The sequence below is a fragment of the Penicillium mononematosum genome (genome assembly GCF_028829835.1).
Source record: "Penicillium mononematosum strain IBT 11891 chromosome Unknown utg000002l:1.0-8112719.0:1.0-8118358.0, whole genome shotgun sequence".
Lineage (NCBI taxonomy): Eukaryota > Fungi > Ascomycota > Eurotiomycetes > Eurotiales > Aspergillaceae > Penicillium > Penicillium mononematosum.
Window position 1 is genome coordinate 1897199 of NW_026643272.1, and position 21493 is coordinate 1918691.

Sequence of the window (21493 nt, forward strand, 5' to 3'; positions counted from 1 at the left end):
GGGGGATGCAGGTCATCGTTTCAAAGCCAACATACAAGACAGCTGGAGGTGTTATAAATTGAGCTTCTTCCCGGGCTTGACATAGAGACTTCCATTCTACACAACAATCTTCAAAGCAAACACTCGTGGAAAGACAATAAGCATCTCAACATGGTTCCTGTTCTCAAGAAGTACAAGGCCGCAGCGGTCAACGCTGAACCTGGCTGGTTTGACCTCCAGGAATCTGTTCGTCGGACAATCCACTGGATCGATGAAGCAGGAAAGGCTGGCTGCAAGCTGATTGCTTTCCCGGAGCTGTGTTAGTATCACAGTACCAAGTACCGGGTGCAATGTATTAACAACTACAAACAGGGATCCCCGGCTACCCATACTGGGCTTGGAAGGTGAACTACCAGGAGAGCCTGCCCTTGCTGAAGAAGTATCGCGAGAACAGCCTGCCCTCCGACTCGGATGAAATGCGCCGCATCCGCGAAGCAGCCAAAGCTAACAAAATTTGGGTGTCTCTTGGATACTCGGAGCTCGATCTCGCCAGCTTGTATACGACGCAGATTATGATTAGCCCAGCTGGAGATGTGATCAATCACCGTCGCAAAATCAAGGCTACCCACGTTGAGCGACTCGTCTTCGGAGACGGCACTGGCGACACTACCGAGTCAGTGATGGACACCGAGATCGGCCGCATTGGACACCTGAATTGTTGGGAGAACATGAATCCTTTCCTGAAGGCGTACGCAGCCTCGCTCGGTGAGCAGGTCCACATCGCTGCTTGGCCTCTGTATCCCGGAAAAGAGACCCTCAAGTACCCGGACCCATACACCAATGTGGCCGAGGCAAACGCAGATGTATATTTCCCCTTTCCCCTTTTGCGAGGAGTTGGTCTGATTACTGACAAGACCGCTCAGCTTGTTACCCCTGCTTACGCGATTGAGACCGGTTCGTTCACCCTTGCGCCGTGGCAGACAATCACTGCCGAGGGAATCAAGCTCAACACTCCTCCTGGAAAAGAGCTTGAGGATCCTAACATCTACAATGGAAATGGCCGTATCTTTGGACCCGACGGACAGAACCTTGTTCCTCACCCCGACAAAGACTTCCAGGGACTTCTTTTCGTTGACGTAAGTGGAGGACGATTTTGTTTTTGCTAGAATGTCAAACTAATTGGTTTGTCAAATAGATTGACCTCGACGAGATCCATCTTACCAAATCTTTGGCCGATTTCGGCGGTCACTATATGCGCCCGGACTTGATCCGTCTTCTTGTCGACACTAACCGTAAGGACTTGGTCGTGCACGAGGACAGAGTCAACGGCGGTGTCGCTTACACTCGGACTATTGACCGGGTTGGACTTTCTGCTCCTTTGGATGCGTCGACTACCGAGGCTCAATCCGAGAGTGTATAGAGCTGTTTGCCGGATTCTAGCAGAGATGTGTATCATAGAAACAGAAATACCAACTTGTTCACTCTTTTATGTTGAGAATTATCATACGACTTTCATGTATTATAGGCATTTAGTCTCCGACCAGGCAGCCCCAAGAAAGTAAATCGGAGAGGGTTATTATAGCAACGAGGACGTGACTTTGGCGTCTACTTCGGCCTAGTTAGCGGTGCCCTTTCTTATAAACCAGCGTCTGGTTTACGCACTATTCGGAAGAACCCATCCGTAGTTTCGAAGGTAATTCCAGTTTTTCTCCGACATGACCTAATGGAAATGTTGAGCCGAATTAGTTGATAGAAAGTGACTTGGTCTCTCATACCTCGAAAGCTGAGACCCGCGAAATGCGTGGACGTACATTTCCGATCTCTTAGCATTCTTCACATTCCTGAGGATACTCTCTTATGTGAGCTCAAGGTTACAAATTCAAAGCCCAAGACCTGCAAAATCTAGTTGCAACCATGTGTAGACCCATATTCTACCCGACTTGTCGACGAGCCGGGGAACAATGGCCCCTGAATTAGACGGATGTGAGAGGGTAGTAGTGTTACTTGAGCCTCTGCCGAGTACAATTCACGTCATAATTTTGGTTTTTACAATGTCTCAGACATAATGCACTTGTCGCCGGAAATGGAAGTACCGAGGATGACAGGTCTCGACCTTGCCTTGACTATACTACACCATGCTCCCAGCTGATTAGTGCTCATTATATAGTATATTAGCTGAATAGCTTTGGGATTTGTTTCCTTTTTCCTTTTTCCTTTCCCTTCTTTCTCAGTTCTGGGCTTTGCAGCATGTGAATTCGAACCGTATCCACGGTGCATATATATAAGCAAAAGTCCATACAGTACACACATACTTAGTTCCAAAGAACATAGTTTCGTAAAATGTTTAAGTTTAGTCTTACACCAAACACTTACGTAGCGTACATATTCGTCAGCTCAACGTCTAGAAGCCGCCAAGAACTCACATTCCTGAAAGTCGGAGATGCCACGTGCCGATCATCATGGAATGTGAGATTTTGCTGCAAACAGAATTTAATAAATTTAATAAATTTAATTCTTTTCTGAGTATTGAGTATGTAGGCCTGTAGGCCATAAGCCTGGTCTAGGTATATTGGAGATGTATGTCCAAATGGAAATCAAGAAGGCAAAAACCCTAATTGATATAGGGCAATGACCTCAAGTATAACTTCCCCAGATCCTCTTTTGGGTCGCAGTTTCCAGTAGAACACATAGTGACATAGTGACATTAGTGACGAAGAACTCAGTGACGAATCTGAGATTGAGATTTTCGTCTTCATCCCCACATTGTCTTGTTGATCCATATTCGTACCTTCAGCCCCATCCACAGGTATCTAAAAGAAGCGTCCAAGACGCTCCCCAAGGTCATCCACCGTTACTCCCCATACAAGGCCTTTGTGCCTTTATCAAAACCCCAGAAGCCTCCGACCCACCACTGCTTCCGGCCACTCCACCTTCTTCTCAATTCAGACCACGGCCAAGGATAATCTACGCAGGTACGTTACTTTTGCTTCAATTTTGGTCATTTCCCATGGGGACTTCCGTTCTCGCCCAAGTAACCTTTCATCTGCCTGCATCCGGCTACCCGATCAGCACCCATCGACATCGATTTACTTATAATAGCCGATCTCCAACCATTAATCTCCAATCTGATCATTCCTGAATCTTCATTCTTCATTCCTCATAACTTCATTTCCAACCCCAGCCTCCTGATTTTCTAAGTCTGACCAAGTTAGGGCTTTCAACATGCCGACCATGTCCAAGTTCTCGCAGAAGTCCTTGCTCGGGCTGTCTTTATTGGCAGCCTTGGTGCAGGCTACACCCACAGTGTGAGTGATACCTCTCTATCATCACTACAGTTATACTTCACCTTTGTCTACACAGATACTAATATACGTCTGTATCTAGTAGCCTAAACTTCGACTACCGTGGGGACAAGGTTCGGGGTGTCAACCTCGGTGGTTGGCTGGTAACAGAACCCTGGATCACTCCATCTCTTTTCGACGCAGCTGGCGATGCTGCCGTCGATGAGTGGTCTCTTTGCGCGACTTTGGGTCCAGACCAATGTCGCTCTGTCCTGTCCGAGCACTGGAGCACTTTCATTACCGCCGATGACTTGAACCAAATCGCCAGTGCAGGAATGAACCACGTCAGAATCCCTGTTGGATACTGGGCCCTGAAGCACTTGGAGGGTGACCCATACGTCGATGGTCAGCTGGAGTATCTTGACCAGGCCATTGGCTGGGCTCGCGGCGCCGGCCTCAAGGTCATGCTTGACTTGCACGGGGGTACGTTTCCCCATCTATACATTATATGACAATCGCTGACAACAAAACAGCCCCTGGATCTCAGAATGGCTTTGACAACAGTGGAAAGCGCGGCGCTATCCAATGGCAACAGGGTAATACTGTTGAGGATACCAAGGATGCCCTTGAGGCTCTTGCCGCGCGCTACGAAGGCGATGGAGATGTCGTGACTGCGATCGAGGCTTTGAACGAGCCTAGCATCCCAGGTGGAGTGAACCAGGATGGTCTGAAGCAGTACTACTACGATTCATGGGGCCTGATTCGAAAGGCAAGCCAAAACACCACGCTTGTCCTGCATGACGGTTTCGTGCCTACTGAGTCATGGAACGGCTTCATGAGCGAATCTGCCGGTGTCTGGTACGTGATGATGGACACCCACCACTACGAAGTGTTCGACAGCGGTCTTCTTGCCATGGACACCCAGTCCCACGTCAGCAGTGCCTGCAGCTTTAGTCAAGACCACCTTGTGACCTCTGACAAGTGGGCTATTGTTGGTGAGTGGACCGGTGCCATGACCGACTGTGCCAAATACCTGAACGGAAAGGGTATCGGTGCCCGCTACGATGGTACGTTCTCCAATAGCCAGCACATCGGCAGCTGTGAGGGCAAGTCTACTGGATCCGTGACTGCCATGTCTGAGGAGGAGCGTAGCAACCTCCGTCGCTTCATCGAAGCTCAACTTGATGCTTATGAGAAGGGTAACGGCTGGGTCTACTGGACCTGGAAGACTGAGGGTGCTCCTGAGTGGGACATGCAGCAGCAACTCGCTGGCGGTGTCTTCCCCAACCCTATCACTAGCCGTCAATTCCCCGGCCAGTGCTAGGCACTACTAGTTTTGTGCCTTTTTGCTCTTGTTTTTCAAATGTAGCATGGAGCGGGCTACTGATTCTGACATGCTTTGGTTTTTCTCTGTCCAACTGTTTGTCCAGACTTGATTCCGGACCTGGTTCATACATATATGTTATTCTTTAATTGTCTGCTGGGCTTGCCTATAAGCGAGTTGGTTCCTCGTGGTGTTGTGGTGTGCTTCATTTTGGGGTTTGGCTACATAGTTAGGTTGTGGAACTGGCAATACAACTGATATTCTTTTGCTTGGAGTCCTTCGCTCTTCCTGGCCTCGGCAGATAGCCAGTTCCAAGGTTTACCTGCTAGTTTTGGTAATCCGTACATGTGGTGCCTACCGGGGCAGCCTTAATTTTATCCCAAAGTGACCTGCATGGTACCTCCAGGGCTGTTGCCGCTCAGGAAAAGGCCGTGTTTTGTTGGGACTTGCTTTTTCCTTCTTTGAGTTCTCTTCCTTGCGAGAAATAAGGTAAGTGTTTATCGTAGATCCCGAAAAGAAAAATGACACGGGAAATCACCACTGGCCTTTGCATCCAGATAATTCGCAATGTACAAGAATTAGAGCGCAAGATCTACTATTCGTCGATTTGAAGAGATATCATATGTATTGGGATATGTAGCTGGGATTCTGAAATGCTAAAAGTGGAATAGGTATGGACTGGACCTGGCGGCCATGCAAGTAGAACAATATGAGGGCGTAAGAGGCATGTACAATGTAATGGTGGCAATGCGAAAGGAAAGTGTGCCACTGGTATCGAAATGAGCAAGGTCTTCTCCCTTAACTCAGAGCAATCCAAGTGCTCCAAACGCCGCAACAACTTCAGTGTCGACATTGACTAGCCACTCATCCTGGAACCGCTGCGCCCCACCGCAGCCAGTAATAACCTCTTGCAGACGATGGCGCACAAAGTCTCGGATCGTGAAGCGATGGATTGCATCGCCAGACTGCCAGTCACGACGACGGATGATCTCAGGCGATTCGACTTCTTGGTTGCTTTCTGGCATCGCGGTTGCTGACCCCGCTGGTGCGTTCCAGCAGACCAAATAATCGGCATTGGGGTCAGTGCCACCGTCTGCTAACTCGGTGATGATATCTGTCCATACGCTCAAGTATGATTGTAGGTGAGAAAGAATGTAGGCAGGGGGTGGAGGGGGTAAAGACGGATCGAGTGGCTCTCCTGGCAGGGCCAAGAGTTGGGTGAGGGCAAGTACGTGGAGTTTCTTTTGGTTGATGCTGCCAATGTTGTCGTAGTGCAAGAACCATTCGGTCAGGATCCACGTCAGGGATTGTTCTTCGGATGAGTTGGTCGCGGCGGCGACTGATGAGGCTAAAATGGTAGGGCTAGCCAGCGCAAGGCGCGCCAGCACAGAGTAGTAATCGCTCTCGACGACACCGACCACAGGCGAGGTCTTTCTGTTTGGGCCAGATGTCTGACTCGCTTCATGGGCAGAGTAGAGGCCTTCTAGCAGGGATGCAAGGAATGAGCTGTCCAGGAGGGATTGGGAGATGACGCCATAGGTTGCTTCGCTACCGCCGTCGACAGTCTCAGCACCACGAAGCATCAGATCAACAAGTCGAGGTATCACACCGAGGCGTTGCTTGGTTGTGGATTCGAGTAGTGATTCAAGGATCACCAGGATTTGGAAGCGGAAACGGTCACTGAGGATCTCCTGCGGCGCAAGGAACACATAAGACTCGAGGATGTGAATGGCCTGCGGAGTGCTATCGGTTGCTGCTTCAAGAATGGGGAACAAAGACGGGAGGAGTGATATGATCTCTGGTGAGGCAGGAGATGGCGTAGCCTGGATTATGGCATGCCAGAGATCCAAGGCCTCATCTAGGAGGTAAACAATGGTTTCCTTGGCGAACAGTTAGGCTAGGTTGAAATGCACAGCATGATTCACACGGGACTTACCGAGCCGGGTTCTACCGAGCTTTGGATCAGCGGAAGAATAAGAGAATGATATCTAACAGACTCCTGTCCTAGCGATTGGATAAGGGATGACAGCAAAGTCAAGATAGCTTGTTTCATCAAGTGTTCTTCGCCGGAGCTTTCCCATAACGGTGGGAGTAAAGAGATGATTCGATCGGAGAAGGGGGTGATCTAACATCGTGAGTTACGCAGCCGCTAACGAAAACGAGGCAACAACTTACCTGGTCTTCCATCTTGACCACCACCATGCGGACCGTTTCCAAAAGCCCCATCTTGGTATCCGAGGATTCGACTTCTTGAACGAGAGACATGAGACTCTCCAAGATGGTAGGCGCAAATGACATAAATGCATTGGGCGAAAATTCGTATGAGTCAAGTACACTCCGTAGTTGCCGACCGGCGGTGATCCGGACAACCAGGTCGTTCAAAGGATCATGCTTGCCGAGTAAATGCTGGAAAATCTGGTAAATTGCGTTCATGTTCAGTTCGCCTGCCTTCACCGGGACCCACTGGCCAAGCACGAGCGCGATTCTTCTCCTCAGAAGCTTGTACTCTGGTTCCTGAGACTGGACCTCGGCAACCATGGTATGCTCCAAGAATGCATTGAAGTCCAGATGATGTTCAAGACTGGCCGCAGCCAAGCCAATGGCAGAATACAATGAGTCTTTCAACAGCACATTGTGATTGTCGGTTCCTAGAGCATACATGTTAGAGTCGCACACATTATATAGCCCATCAATAACTTACTCGCGAAGGTATAGAATACCGTGAGCAGACGTGGAATCAGTAAATCCTTGAAGTGAATCACAAGATCAAGGAAAAGCTTTTCAGAGCATGAACGGATTGAGAACTCCCAAGCGTCAGCGTTCTCTTCTTCCCGCTTCTCCCAATCCTCCGGTTCTTCTTCCCAGTCTTGAAAATCGATCTTGCGGAACCTGAAGAACTGTGTGACGAGGAGTTCCATGGCGTTGACCACAAATTCTTCGGTAAAAAGTTGCGTCTTGACGAGCTGAACAGATTGCTTTCGCTCCTCCTTGTCTTCCGGTGTCTGGTATTTGAAAGTCTGGGCAGGGTTGAACGCCATTTTAGCGCATGCACGAATCAAGAGCAGAGCCCGGAGGCCGATTTTCTCAGTCAAGGATTTCCCTTCATCTTCGCCCCCAGCACCAAGGCTGTCATACTTCTCGCCAAGTTTGACGACTAATGACCAATACGACTTGACAAGCGAGATACTATCTGGCAGCAATGCGAAGGATGCGGGGTGTGTCTTGGCCATTTCAACATGCAACTTCGACATCTGCAGCAAATGTTTCTCCATAGCCCGATGAATTGGCTCAGGTAGATTGGCAGACCCATCCACGAGAGAATGGAATTTGCTAAAGTGCGAATGGGTCAGCTCCCAGAAGCCCTGTACTTCTTGGCTACGACTCGGATGTTCAAAGCCAGCAATGATCAGGCGCCTTAGGACCTTGAGAGACACCAAGCTTAATTCAAGCGTCTCCAGCAACTCCCCCTCGCTGGCACCACCCTGGTCCAGTATCGCCCCCCATTGGTTGATCTTATCAACATAAATGCCCCCCAGTAACTGGAATATCTCAGGCGACGCGGACTGAAGATTGTGTCGCGTTCGTTGAATTCGTGCCGTGGATAATTCCTTGATTATTTGTAGCAATATGAGGAGAGTTCGAGGAAGCTGGAGTGGATTTGCGCCAGGTTGGACGGAGGATCGGAGTGAGGAAATGATGTACGAGATTGCATCCGGCCTGATTGAAATTAGAACGAGAAAACACTTAGCTGTATCCTGCCATACCAGTCATGAGGGAACTCAAATCGCATGATTTTGGCAATCATCAGCGAGTTATGGAGAGCGAGCAGCGGTGCAGGCTCAACGATTCCTGCCGCAAGGGCGCGGGTCTTGATGTGTTCTTTTTCTTCCGGTTTGATCGCACTTCGGCAAGTGTTAGCATGTCCTCATCTAGGCAATATCCCAATCACGTACTTTGGTGCTGTCTTGCGCCAGTATTTATCAATGCCGTTCTTCAGTTGGATGATGGCGAGATATCGAACTTCATTCGGTACGGTGTGGTCAAGAAAGACGTCCTGTGCATTGTAAAAGCTGTTATTAGGTGAAGCAACAACAAACAAGACTGTCAACTGATACCTGTAGAAAAGAGTAGTACATGCCCTGTTTCTCCCAGTTCTGGAGCTGTTTCGTGCCCGTCTGAACTTGCTGCTGAGACGAGCTTGCTGCAAGTACTAGTGTATTGAGCACATTTTGAGGGCTGAGTGGGTTGGTCTCACCCTGTGCTTCGATGGCGAAGGTCATCGCGAATAGCGCTATTGATCGACGCGTGAAAAAAGAAACTGCAAAGCCTGTATGTAGTAGTACTGCCAATACAAGCACCTAGTCAGAGTCTCATGCAGTGCCCTGGATCATTAGACATTCATGAAATGAACTCTGGGTGAGTCCCAAGATGTTAATTGACCAACAAACTGACATGTCTCGTCGGAGCTACCCTCTAGCATAAACTCCCCGCCTCCGGAAGATTAATACTCCGGCCCGCCGAACCCTAGGGCTGGACCCTAACTTCTGTCCCAATTCAGATCTGCTGCTAGGGCTCCGGACGGACATTTCGAGCAATGAAGTCCAGCTTCAACCAGTTTCTTCATGTTGTTATCGAGCTTGGATCGATACCGGCAATTTGGTTCACCTAATTTTCCTCATCTTCCTCCCCGTGACATACGTATGATGCAGCATGATGCAACCTCAATTCCTAACATGAAGTGAAGTAGGTATGATGTGGATGGGGCGATGTATATAAAGCGCAATTCGGATCAATAGAAGGCAATATCGGAGCTCAAATCTATCTTAAATCACCCACCTATCAATTTATCTACATATATACTACAACATATTAACATCCTCGAACAACATGCCTAACACCGAAGAATTGAAGCATGTAGGCTTCAATACTGAGAGGGACCTGAACTCCCACCAGGCCAAGCAGGGTCGCAGCAAAAAGAGTGACTCAAGTACGTGAGGAAGCCGGTCTTAGTCGGTGGCATTTGTCTAATAACCATTCAAGCTGTCGAGTCAGGTGTTGACGAGATGGTCAACCAGCGATTCTCTGAACCCACAAGTGTGAAGTACGGCCCCGGCTCGACTGCCCAAGACAGCGACCACCGTGTGATTCCCGAAGAAGAGGGCGGTGTCCGTGATGACCGCAACAGGTACGCCGTAATTGTTTCTCCGTTGACCGTTAAGCTTTCACACGGCTAACATTCCGTCCCTTCAAGACTTGCTAGGGCAAGTCAGTTCGAGGGCCCTGGCGGCCCGAGAGACTGATGTCGATATCTAGACCGAGGACCGTGGTAGTTACCAGGATACGAAGCGTCGCCGAATTGACCAGTAAGAATACATGTAAATGATACCTGATGACCTGTAATATAATGGAATTTTCATAATGTTGTTCGAGACTCGATCTACACCCGACCAACGTGGGCATCAGAGTTATGTCATGTCGCATGGTTTGGAATGAACCTCAGCGAACAAACCTCAACGATGTTACCTTCCCGACTAGGACAATGGATAAATTTCGAAATAGGCCCCGCACGTGTCCACTCGATCGTCTTATATGAAAGTTAAGGATCGCAGGAGAATTATCATTCGAATTATCTGCTCAACGGGAATTCTCATATTCCGATTCTTCTCAAAATGGCCAGTGCTGGCTTTATCTTTGTACACCCCGACAGCCACTCAGATGAGAAACTGCTCCAGTAGGCAGTCTCAAGATGCACCTTAATATTCGACCCAGACCAGTACTAGTATGTCGTATGTATGCATGGACTCCCGGGGGCCTGCGGATATACTTACATAAAAATACCTGTGTTCCAAGTGGGTTTCCTCTACCACTTCGAGGTCCATTACCCGAGGTCTGCTTTATTACTCATCTGTTGTCCATTTGGGAACTGAGCACGCCCCTAGATATAGCTCAGTGATTTGCCAAGGCAGCCCCGGGCGTTCCCCACTCACTAAGCGTCGGGCTAAGCATCCTTGGAAGTCAGCTTATCTCCCGAGGTCAAGAACCTTGCACCTGGGCACGCTAGAGTCCTATAGTTCGCATCTTCGGTTCAATCTGTCTCACTAACAGAAACTATAAGAAACCAAGTGCATAAACCCCAGGGTACATACATCTACGGGTGTCCATTACTGTGTACTCTATGTGCGTAGGTAAGAGTGGGATTTTTATCGTCTAAAGTTGCTGTGAGGGGAGAGCCCTATGTAGAGGAAACCTCGGGACGGGCCCCGGACTCCGGGGCCGTTGCCATGGATTAGCTAGTCGGCTAAGCATTCGCCTTGCGCTTGGCCCGGCCCCTCATTTTGAACCGATGAACTCTTAGGCCAATCAGAGAGCTCCGTTTCTCCATGTGCCCGCATCATACAGATGTTCTACCTAAACTTCAACTCAGCATCAGGTACTCCGTACAGAGTGTGGAGTACCTCAATGAGACATAAGGAAAGCTGGTAAAGTCACAAGCCCTTGTGTACCTGTTAGGTATACCTAGGTACCTTCCTCCAGCCCTGAGAGTCTTTCTCCGATGTAAGATGCACGTGTTGTGACCCCCTTACCTTCCATACATATTCTGGCATTCCTCTTGACGATCTTTTCTTCTTTCTTCTTTCTTACCATCCTCATCAATCTTGGCTTGCCTCAGTCTCATCTCATCAGCTACATCAATCCTTTATTGATTCTCTGTGAGATCCATCAAAATGAAGGCTGTTCTCGCGGTCTTGATGGGAGTGGCTGCCCTGGCAGTCGCTCAGACAGCTACTACCTCTGAGCCCGCTCTTGCGGACATTCATGCGGCTGCGGCAACTATCAAGCCGGAGGTTACAGTCTCCGATGTCAAGGGCTTGGCTTTTGATCGTTTTTATCAGATCTGGCTGGAGAACATTGTACGTGACAAACCCCCAAAACGTTCCTGGAGTACCTGAGACACCATGACTAACGGGACTCATAGGACTATGACGATTCCGCTGCAGATACCAACATGCAGTGGCTTGCTTCTCAGGGAATTCTCTTGTGAGTTTGAACTTAGACATTAGTAACATGAGCCATTCTGATGTTCTTTAGGACCAACTTCTATGCTGTCACTCATCCTTCCGAGCCCAACTACTGCGCTGCCGCTGGCGGTGACACGTTTGGAATGGATAACGACGACTTCAAGCAGATACCTGAGAACATTTCCTCCATCGCTGATCTGCTTGACACCAAGCACATCTCGTGGGCTGAATACCAGGAGCATATTCCCTATGCTGGTTTCCAGGGCTACAACTACTCTAACCAGGAAAATTATCACCCTGATTACGTCCGGAAGCACAACCCGATGGTGCTTTACGACTCTGTTGTGGCCAATGACAGTCGCGCACGTTCCATCAAGAGCTTTGATGACTTTGAAAATGACCTGCGTGACAAGAAGCTTCCTCAGTGGGCGTTCATCACTCCGAACATGACCAACGATGCGCATGACACCAACATCACTTTCGCTGCCAAGTGGGAGCGTCCTTACGTGGCCAAGTTGCTTGAGAACGAGTACTTCTACAATAACACTCTCCTCCTTCTGACCTTCGATGAGGACAAAACCTACACGAACGACAACCGTATCTTCAGCGTTCTCGTTGGTGGCGCCATTCCTGAACACCTCAAGGGGACCAAGGACAACACCTTCTACACCCACTACTCTAGCATTGCTAGCGTCTCCGCCAACTGGGGTCTTCCTTCCCTTGGTCGCTGGGATTGCGGTGCCAACATTTTCGAGATTGTCGCCAACAAGACCGGTTATGTCAACTACGAAGTCGACAAGACCCACCTCACGCTTAACCAGACCTACCCTGGTCCTATGTCAATTGGGGACAAGTCTATTGGCAATACCTCCACATTCACTCCCAACTGGCCGGTTCCCATCACTGATGCCAATGAGAAGTGCTCCGCTGGTCACGGTATCCTGGACGCCGTCAAGAAAACCTATGGACACTTGAACGCGACATACGACACCAAGCCTTACCCCTGGAATGCCGAGACTCACTACAATGACAAGGTCACCGCCAAGCGGTCAAATGATACCGCGACCAAGACCAACTCTACAGCGGAGGACTCCGGCGACAAAAGCGCTGGGGTTGCTGCCAAGGCTCCCATCTCTACTGCCGTTCTCGCAGTCCTGCTGGCCGTCGCTGCCTACTCCTTCTGATTAAGCTGTTCTTCGTTCATTCTTACTAGTCGGCCGTGCGTTTCTGTGGTCTTACGATTCTTTATCTTCCGGAAACTTGCAGACGCGGTCCCGATTGACTGGGAAGGAATGTTTTCTCCAAATTTCGGAGATGTAAAACACGAACAGCAATCTTTATCTGGAGGCTAATATCTTAATCTTTAGCTATGAAGCTATGAATCCAAATTGAGTCTTTATCATTCTCATATTGCTGTTCACATTGAAATACCACTAAAATAACGCATAATTCCCATAGAATGCCCGTCATGTAGCTGGCCACCTTTTTACATCTATCCGGGTGTCGGATACTGCCGAACAATTCATCTTCTTCGGTAGAACCAGGTACCTACATATGCCTGGTTTTATTGTACTTGATTCTTTATGAACCCGAAATCCACGTCCATTATCAGTTATGTCTTCAGTTGGACCAGTCAATTATCACAAACGTGTTGTCTTTATCAGGATACTCTTGGTCTCAAGGAAACTGTCAAGACTATACAAAAACCCTTCCCGGCCATTCCCACTCATCTACCCACCAAAAGCAGTATCCCTGGCATTAGTCGGGCTAGTGCAGTTCACACCAACAGTGCCTGCATCCAAAGCCTTAGCCAAACGAACGGCACGATCAAGATCCTTGGTAAAGACGGCAGCGTACAGGCCGAACTCCGAATTATTCGCCTTCTCAATCGCTTCAGTCTCGGTGAAAAAGGTATTGATAACAACAACCGGACCGAAGACCTCCGCTCTCATCAGCCGCAAGTCCTCACCAACACCCTCAAAGATAGTCGGCCGCACAAAGAACCCATCATTTGCATCACCGCCGAGCCTGAGCGTTCCGTCCTTTTTCCCGATAGCAAGGTATTCTTTGATCCAGTTATACTGCAGCAGATCAATCTGCGGACCATGCGAGGTAGCAGGATCGAGTGGATCACCCATCTGGACAGCAGCAAACTTCTCACAGAATAATTTAATGAACTGTTTAGCCACTGACTCGTGCACATAGATCCGTGAGTTCGCCGCACACACTTGTCCACTATTAAACTGGATACCGAATTGTGTCTGCGCAACAGCTGTCTCCAGATCCGCGTCTTCGAAGAAAATCGCCGGTGATTTCCCACCCAGCTCCATGTGCACGTGCTTCATGCTTGACTTTGCAGCTGCCTCCTGGATCTTCTGTCCCGTTACCGTGGAGCCAGTGAAGCTGATACAGCGGACGGCCATGTGCGATGCCAGTGCCGCGCCGGTAGGGTTGCCGAAGCCAGATATGATGTTGACAACTCCAGGCGGAAAGCCCGCTTTCTCAATTAGTTTGGCTACATAGAGAGACTATACCGAGTGTCAGTTTGCACGGTGAAGTGATATGCAAAAGATATTGCACAAACCGTCAACGGTGCCTTCTCACTGCTCTTCAATACAACTGTACTGCCTGCTGCCAGCGCTGGCGCCATTTTCCCGGCAAAATAATAAGCGGGAAGTTCCATGGGATGATAAGTGCTACCACACCATATGGCTGCTTGACGGTCAGATTTAGGTGGTCCGGTGTGTTGAGGCTGGCGGTCCCCTGTGCGGTCCAACCGCCACCAGCGAAGTACGCAAAGGACTCAGCTGCCAGACCAGCGTCAACAAACTGTGAAACCGGTCGGCCAGTGCAGAGTGTCTCTAGCTTCGCCAGCTCGTTGTTTGATTCCAAGAGAGCTGAGATAGTCTGCGTAGGTATGCGCCTCGCTTGTCGGTGCCCAGATCTCGCCAGGCGGGGAAGGCTGTGCTGGCAGCGGTAACGGCATCCTCCACGTCCTCTATGTTGGCTTCTCTTGGTAAGAGAGTAGATGTTAGCAGTATGTTAGGTTTTTGCGGACAAAGGGACACACCTTGCGCAACGACCTCTTTGGTGTATGGATATACCACCTCGAATGCTTTGTTACTAGACGATGCTCGAAACTAAAATGGTTAATACCTATTTTGCAATTCGAGGGTCGTAAGTGTAGTTTATCCCTACCTCGCCGTTAATGAACAGCTGAGTCTCGATAGATTCATTCACTGTAGATGCCATAGTAGATAGCTGGACGGATTTGACAATAACTAGCCAAGGAAAAGCACAGCTTTAAGCAAGAGCCCAATTCAGCACTGGACGATGGTCTGATTTATAAACACGCCAGCAAAGCATGACCGACTTCAAGCTTTCGATTGGGCCTGTCATTCCAAACCCAACCATCGTATCTTGGACCCAAAGCCAAGGACACCTCCAACGTCAGTTGTCATGGATTTTATTGGGCAACGTGGTTGAAGTCGTACACAATCATGTACAAAGCTGACTCGCATGGATCGATTGAAATGGCTTATGTTGGATGCCCACATATCTGTGTATCTGTGTAACGATACCACCAGCGGAGAGTTCAGTAATATGACAAGTGACTGTTCACTCGATTCAATCAATAGTAAGCCTTGGTCATGGATGCCTTTGTCAAATTCGGTGGCTGGGATTGACGTGCACGAGGGCATCTCCGAGTGGCCTTGTGAGCCCACCACAACGCTTCTCAATAGAACGTTGTATTTAGACAGGTACATATTAGGTCCTGCTTGCGTCACTAAGAATATATATTATCACTACTCACAATGTCCGAAAGAGTACCGGAAAAGTACAGTCACGTGATATACCTCGGCTCTTCCGTCTGGGGAACCGAGCCGTCGATGAGCAACTCCGGGACCCATTTCCCCGTACTCTCACGAATCGCCAACCCGCTCCCTCCTATCCTCTACACACACGTCATGATTTCGCGATGAGTTCAACAAACTTTGCCGCCGCACAAGAACGGGTTCTTGAACGTCGTCGCCAGCGTGAGGCTGAAGCGCGTGCCCGCCATGCAGCACAGCAGCGGGCCTCTCCGATCAGCCCGGCCACCGTCCAGCGTCTACCATATCCATTGAATCGATTACCCAGCTCGGGGTGGCGGATATGGAATTCCATCAAGGGTCGGGATGGCACGCGCCCCGCATTTCGAGTAGGCCAGGTGGATGCTGAATTGTTGGATGAGGAACTGCTTGGTCTATTGAAGGGTCAGGTCGGGGATGCCCTCAAATACTTTGTGGTATGTCTGAATGCTCCTTGAATTATGAAGCGTTGTGACAAAGGGTGGCTGACAATGAAAATAGCCTCAAATGCGCGAAGATTGGTCACACGAGATTCTGTTCGCCTTACGGGCTATCCTCTTTAAACTATCGATATGGGATCACGATGCATCATATGGTGCGGCACTACAAGGCCTCAAATACACTGATAGTCGAAGCAAAGGACCCGTTTACTCTTCTCCGACAAAATGGCAAAAGAGTATTTATGGCTTATTGACGGTTGGAGGGCGATATGCTTGGGACAAGTGGGAGAGTTGGTTGGTCGGGCAAGAAGGTGGCTATGATGAGGTTAGTTGCCGACAATTGCTCCCCGTCGGGAGATCCTTACTAACGGATACTATAAAGCCATCACAGGACATCCGAATGCTGTCGGGACTAACGGACATTCTCTCCACATCGCACTCGATTGCCGCCTTCGTCTCTTTCCTTGTGTTCCTGGTGAATGGCAGATACCGTACCTTGGTCGATCGCATCCTTCGCATCCGCCTTGCTCCGCCATCTGCACAGGCTAGCCGGGAAGTGTCCTTTGAGTATTTAAATCGTCAACTAGTTTGGCATGCGTTTACCGAATTCCTTCTCTTCCTCCTTCCTCTGGTTGGAATTGGTCGCTGGCGACGATGGATCGCCCGTGCCTGGCATAAGATGGTCAATTCTGTCCGGTCAAGCGGGGATAATGACGAGATTCCAGAAAAACAAGGAGAACTAGCCTTTCTCCCAGAGCGAACATGTGCTATCTGCTACCGCGATCAGAATCCCACCACAACGACAGAAAGCGATGCCATGGCGGCCTCCGCGTCAGGGGGCATTGTGGGATCGGCGCAAACCGATATCACAAACCCATACGAGACTGTCCCTTGCGGCTGTATCTACTGCTTCGTCTGTATTGTGCAAAAAATCGAAGCAGAAGAAGGCCAGGGATGGTCTTGCCTCCGATGTGGTGAAGTTGTCAAGAAGTGCCAGCCTTGGAATGGCGACGTGCTAGAAGAAGCACGGTCGCAGCCTGGCACTGGAAAGATTGTTGGCTTTGCCATTGACGGGGAACCCAATGGCGAGGCCCGTGGGACAGATCTTCACGAAGCGGGGTCACTGGACAAATCCAGCCCGTTGCAGGAGATTAGCGCCGATGAAGCCCTGCAGCATTCAGAGCAATGGTCCACCATTGAAAAGGAGCCTACAGAAGGCGATAGCGCCAGAGGTACGAACGAAGATGAGGATCTAAAGCCTGCTTCGACGTGACAGTAACTTAGGGAACACGTCTCACACTCTGGATGCTCTTGTGGGTGTATCCTGGCCTGCTCTTCTCCCACTTGTTTATAAATATACAATTGCCCGGGTAGTCGCAGTACATGCAACCCTGATAGAAATTTGACGATACCCATACTTGAAGACCGAAGTTTCCTTTTGACATAATCACATAGCACTAGTTTAACAAGCACCGGAGATTCATACCACCACACCATTTAGCATTCCCGTTCAAGGAATAATCCAGCTGGAGACAGCAGCATAGAATCCAATGCCAGCCCCAACAAGTGGGAGCACGGCCCTGATCAAGTTCAACTGCGACCAATGCTGCAAAAGCTCAATCACCTCGCTATCCTCCCTAGCCCGCTTCGCCTTCTCCTGCGAACTGAGCACCATGTCCTCGGTGCCCTCGGCCATGGCCGCATCATCGCGCTTTGCATGAGCCATCAGTTTGGCATTCGTCTTCTGCATAAAAATACCCGTAAAAGGTGCAATGCCCAGCGTAAATCCGACAGCAAGCAGGTAGCATGTGGACCAGCTGGACCCAAAGATATCGGGAGCAGGGGTAGGGGAGTCCCGCAATGCCCAAAGCGCATAGAGATTTGCTAGTGAAGATGCCGCGGATATACCGGGGAAAATCCTGCTGCCACGATTATACAGATCAAACCACTGATGTGTCAAGTGGGCGGTCGACGTCCCTGGGGTATCATGGAATGGCAGTGTCGCGCTGGGTGGGCGACGAGCTGGAAGTATGAGATTTGGAATACTCATAATTGACAACGTAGCAATGCCGCCTTGATATACTGTGAGTGTCTGGTCATCTGTTGCGTAGGTAGTGCCACTTACTTGCTGCCGCTGTGCAGCCAAGCGTCCCTATTGCTTGGGCGATTCTCACGTCAGTGGCCATTGTATGGCGAATCTTGTATACAGAAAGGGTAGAATGAAATAATTTCAATTAAACAGAGTTAAGAGGCGCTGAATGTTGCTTTAATAGCATATGTCCACGGGTATGACGTCGGTGCCATGGACGATGCTGTCACTCCCGGTTGTGAGGATATAGAAGGCGGTGAGGAGTCTATCATAAATGACAATGTTGGCCTGTGTTGTTCTAGTAAATAAGTATACATGGTTAAATATAGTATCCCCAACTTTACCAATTGACATACAGACACATAATACACATAATACTATATTGTATACAAATTTATTCGTAGATCGGAGACTAGGCCCAACTCCGATCTGCTCATAAATCGGCCGCATCTGACTGGACAATGAACGTGGGGTTCCTGGGATCGGACATCGGTGCGAAATCGAGCTCCCGAGGTTGTGTGGGCTATAATTCTGGTCAATTGCCTCTACAATTTCTGTGTTTTGCTTTTTGTTCGCACATATCATCATGGATCCCTCAAAGCCAACCGTGCCTGGCACTCTTAGTGAGGCCAAATATATCAACTTTCCTTCGTTGGCCACAGATGCGAAGCACCCGGATGGCTCCCCCGCACTTAATCGTCACTCCCACACTATCACCAAAGGCCATGATTTCCCCGGCGCACGGGTAGGTTGACAATAAGAACATCATGAGGTCCATTACTAACCACTGTAGGCTATGCTCTATGCCGCCGGTGTCCCAGATAAAGAAGCGATGACCAAGAGTCCGCATGTCGGTATCGCCTCGGTATGGTGGGAAGGAAACCCATGCAATATGCACTTGATGGACTTGGCCAAGACCGTCAAGAAGTCAGTTCTAGGACAAGGAATGCTTGGGTGGCAGTACAACACGATTGGTGTTTCGGATGCAATTACTATGGGTAGTGAAGGTTGGTTTGGCAGTCAACTCTCACCGCTAGCAAACGAGACAGCTAACCCGCGCTAGGAATGAGATTCTCTCTTCAGACCCGAGAGGTTATTGCTGATAGTATTGAGACCGTAACGTGTGCCCAATACCACGATGCCTGCATTGCTATCCCAGGCTGCGACAAGAACATGCCCGGTGTTGTAATGGGCATGGCTCGCCATAACCGGCCCTCAATTATGATCTACGGTGGAACTATTGGAATCGGCTACTCCGAGCACCTGCGGAAACCCATCAATGTCTCAACATGCTTTGAGGCTGCGGGTGCCTACGCCTACGGTACCCTGCGCCAGCCCGACGACGGTGGCGACCAGACCAAGTCTCAGGATGAGATCATGGATGACTTGGAACAGCATGCTTGCCCTGGTGCCGGCGCCTGCGGTGGTATGTTCACGGCGAATACTATGGCCACTGCTATTGAGTCAATGGGTCTGTCACTACCCGGCTCATCGTCCACGCCTGCCGAATCGCCATCCAAGATGCGCGAGTGTGTTCGTGCTGCAGATGCTATCAAGGTTTGCCTGGAGAAGAACATTCGGCCACGGGACCTACTGACCAAGCGGTCGTTTGAAAATGCTCTCGTCATGACAATGGCTCTGGGCGGTAGCACCAACGGTGTTCTCCACTTCCTGGCCATGGCCCGGACGGCTGGTGTTGACCTCACACTAGATGATATCCAGCGGGTCAGCAACAAAATCCCCTTCATCGCCAACCTCTCACCTAGTGGCAAGTATTATATGGCCGATCTGTATGAGATCGGAGGCGTCCCATCTGTTCAGAAGCTGCTTATCGCAGCCGGTCTGCTCGATGGAGATATCCCCACAGTGACGGGCAAGACATTGGCTGAGAACGTTGCCTCATTCCCTTCCCTGACTGAGGGCCAGGATCTGATTCGTCCATTGGACAACCCAATCAAAGCAAGCGGACACCTGCAGATCTTACGTGGCAACCTCGCACCAGGCGGTGCCGTTGCCAAGATTACCGGCAAGGAAGGGCTCCGGTTCGTTGGCAAAGCCCGTGTCTTTGATAAGGAACACCAGCTCAACGACGCCCTGAACGAAGGCCGCATCCCGCGCGGCGAGAATCTTGTCATCATCGTCCGTTACGAGGGCCCCAAGGGTGGGCCCGGAATGCCGGAACAGCTAAAGGCCAGTGCCGCGCTGATGGGAGCCAAATTGACCAACGTGGCCCTTATTACTGACGGACGGTATTCGGGTGCCAGCCACGGTTTCATTGTTGGCCACATTGTGCCAGAAGCCGCCGTGGGTGGCCCGATTGCGCTAGTCCGTGATGGGGATGTCGTCACCATCGACGCTGAGACCAATTCCCTTTCAATGGATGTGTCAGATGAGGAGCTTCAGGAGAGACGGAGTCGGTGGGCCCCCCCCTTCACCGCAAATCACCCGTGGTGTGTTGGCCAAGTACGCACGTCTAGTCAGTGATGCATCACAGGGAGCCATGACGGATCTGTTCTAATGAATCATTATGATATGCCTCCTGAGTGTAAATGTACATAGCATATTTCGAGGCAGTTGAAATGATGTTATGATCTACCGTCCACGGCTGTTCTAGAAAAGGGATAAACATTCGATTTCGATATGATCTTCGTGGTCCCGCTTGAAATTGACCAGTGGGAAGTAAGAGGCCATGCATGCTGGCCCGGGGGTACTATGAAACGGAGTTCAATAATGATCAGGTGAACTTTATTGTATTTCTTTTTTTATATTTTTTATATATATATTTAGTATATGTATACAATATACCCTGGGCAATGGTCCGTTTCGCTCCGTTTTTTTCAATACGAGAATTACCTACAACATGAGGTAGCCCTTTAAACTAGCCAAATTGGGCCAGTACCTAGATCAGCAGATAGCTCTCCCTCTGTGCACTAGAAAGGGTTCGGCAGGCTAGACAGCAGTTTTGAATCAGCCTCATTGGAGCGCAGGAAGAAAGCGAAGGAATCGTCTCACCAACAGCGACTTCGTTTTGAGGGCTGCGAGTAAGATACTCAATGCAGGGAGGTGCCACCATTCCGCTCCCAAGAACCAGAATTCTCTTCTTCTCAGACATTGTGATGCTTATACACTGCAACTTTTCGGCACTTTCGAACTGCAGACATTAGCTGGGTGATGTCAGATTGTTTATTTCATTTGGTGGGTTTGATCTCGTGATTGAGTTAGTTACTAGTATACCTACATGTAGGTAACCTTACTATTCGACGATAGGAACTAAGATAAACTTACTATAACCTTATACATAGATAGAAGACTGAATAGTAAAATGAGTGTGATATATAAAAATTAGGATACTACTTAGCTATTTAACCTATAGGGGTTTATAAAGTACAACATAGTGCTAAGGCCTAAGCAAGTGCTACCTCCAGGGCTTAGGTGGCTACCTACGTACTATATGAAGAAAGTAAATATATACATGACGGGACGGGACAGGTTGTAGTTCCGGCTAACATA

General features: G+C 49.5%; 10 protein-coding genes across 10 annotated transcripts; 6 read left to right on the top strand and 4 right to left on the bottom strand.

Annotated features, from left to right (window-relative positions):
- Positions 1 to 150: 150 nt before the first annotated feature.
- Positions 151 to 1399, top strand: N7519_002468 (carbon-nitrogen hydrolase family protein; the record flags this gene model as incomplete). Its single annotated transcript, XM_057289246.1, has 4 exons — positions 151 to 298; positions 352 to 842; positions 903 to 1115; positions 1175 to 1399. 4 exons carry the CDS (start codon positions 151 to 153, stop codon positions 1397 to 1399), a joined length of 1077 nt encoding a protein of 358 aa, XP_057150448.1.
- Positions 1400 to 3201: 1802 nt separating this feature from the next.
- Positions 3202 to 4584, top strand: exg1 (glucan 1,3-beta-glucosidase; the record flags this gene model as incomplete). The annotated part of the gene is made up of 3 exons (XM_057289247.1): positions 3202 to 3284; positions 3364 to 3743; positions 3794 to 4584. The coding sequence occupies 3 exons, from the start codon at positions 3202 to 3204 to the stop codon at positions 4582 to 4584; spliced, it is 1254 nt and encodes a 417-aa protein (XP_057150449.1).
- Positions 4585 to 5387: 803 nt separating this feature from the next.
- On the bottom strand, positions 5388 to 8864 carry N7519_002470 (putative importin 11; the record flags this gene model as incomplete). Its single annotated transcript, XM_057289248.1, has 7 exons — positions 5388 to 6464; positions 6521 to 6709; positions 6760 to 7232; positions 7286 to 8301; positions 8349 to 8486; positions 8538 to 8638; positions 8700 to 8864. The coding sequence occupies 7 exons, from the start codon at positions 8862 to 8864 to the stop codon at positions 5388 to 5390; spliced, it is 3159 nt and encodes a 1052-aa protein (XP_057150450.1).
- Positions 8865 to 9471: 607 nt separating this feature from the next.
- On the top strand, positions 9472 to 9884 carry N7519_002471 (uncharacterized protein; the record flags this gene model as incomplete). Its single annotated transcript, XM_057289249.1, has 3 exons — positions 9472 to 9571; positions 9625 to 9769; positions 9836 to 9884. The coding sequence occupies 3 exons, from the start codon at positions 9472 to 9474 to the stop codon at positions 9882 to 9884; spliced, it is 294 nt and encodes a 97-aa protein (XP_057150451.1).
- Positions 9885 to 11309: 1425 nt separating this feature from the next.
- N7519_002472 (acid phosphatase PHOa) lies at positions 11310 to 12787 on the top strand (the record flags this gene model as incomplete). The annotated part of the gene is made up of 3 exons (XM_057289250.1): positions 11310 to 11495; positions 11561 to 11622; positions 11674 to 12787. The coding sequence occupies 3 exons, from the start codon at positions 11310 to 11312 to the stop codon at positions 12785 to 12787; spliced, it is 1362 nt and encodes a 453-aa protein (XP_057150452.1).
- A 546-nt stretch (positions 12788 to 13333) lies between these two features.
- N7519_002473 (uncharacterized protein) lies at positions 13334 to 14855 on the bottom strand (the record flags this gene model as incomplete). The annotated part of the gene is made up of 4 exons (XM_057289251.1): positions 13334 to 14131; positions 14229 to 14599; positions 14674 to 14743; positions 14802 to 14855. The coding sequence occupies 4 exons, from the start codon at positions 14853 to 14855 to the stop codon at positions 13334 to 13336; spliced, it is 1293 nt and encodes a 430-aa protein (XP_057150453.1).
- Positions 14856 to 15582: 727 nt separating this feature from the next.
- On the top strand, positions 15583 to 17167 carry N7519_002474 (pex2/pex10/pex12 family protein; the record flags this gene model as incomplete). The annotated part of the gene is made up of 3 exons (XM_057289252.1): positions 15583 to 15891; positions 15956 to 16219; positions 16277 to 17167. 3 exons carry the CDS (start codon positions 15583 to 15585, stop codon positions 17165 to 17167), a joined length of 1464 nt encoding a protein of 487 aa, XP_057150454.1.
- A 237-nt stretch (positions 17168 to 17404) lies between these two features.
- Positions 17405 to 18080, bottom strand: N7519_002475 (anthrone oxygenase family protein; the record flags this gene model as incomplete). The annotated part of the gene is made up of 2 exons (XM_057289253.1): positions 17405 to 17976; positions 18020 to 18080. 2 exons carry the CDS (start codon positions 18078 to 18080, stop codon positions 17405 to 17407), a joined length of 633 nt encoding a protein of 210 aa, XP_057150455.1.
- Positions 18081 to 18569: 489 nt separating this feature from the next.
- Positions 18570 to 20467, top strand: ilv3B (putative mitochondrial dihydroxy acid dehydratase; the record flags this gene model as incomplete). Its single annotated transcript, XM_057289254.1, has 3 exons — positions 18570 to 18728; positions 18777 to 18990; positions 19047 to 20467. The coding sequence occupies 3 exons, from the start codon at positions 18570 to 18572 to the stop codon at positions 20465 to 20467; spliced, it is 1794 nt and encodes a 597-aa protein (XP_057150456.1).
- Positions 20468 to 20882: 415 nt separating this feature from the next.
- Positions 20883 to 21283, bottom strand: N7519_002477 (uncharacterized protein; the record flags this gene model as incomplete). Its single annotated transcript, XM_057289255.1, has 2 exons — positions 20883 to 21134; positions 21269 to 21283. 2 exons carry the CDS (start codon positions 21281 to 21283, stop codon positions 20883 to 20885), a joined length of 267 nt encoding a protein of 88 aa, XP_057150457.1.
- Positions 21284 to 21493: the final 210 nt, after the last annotated feature.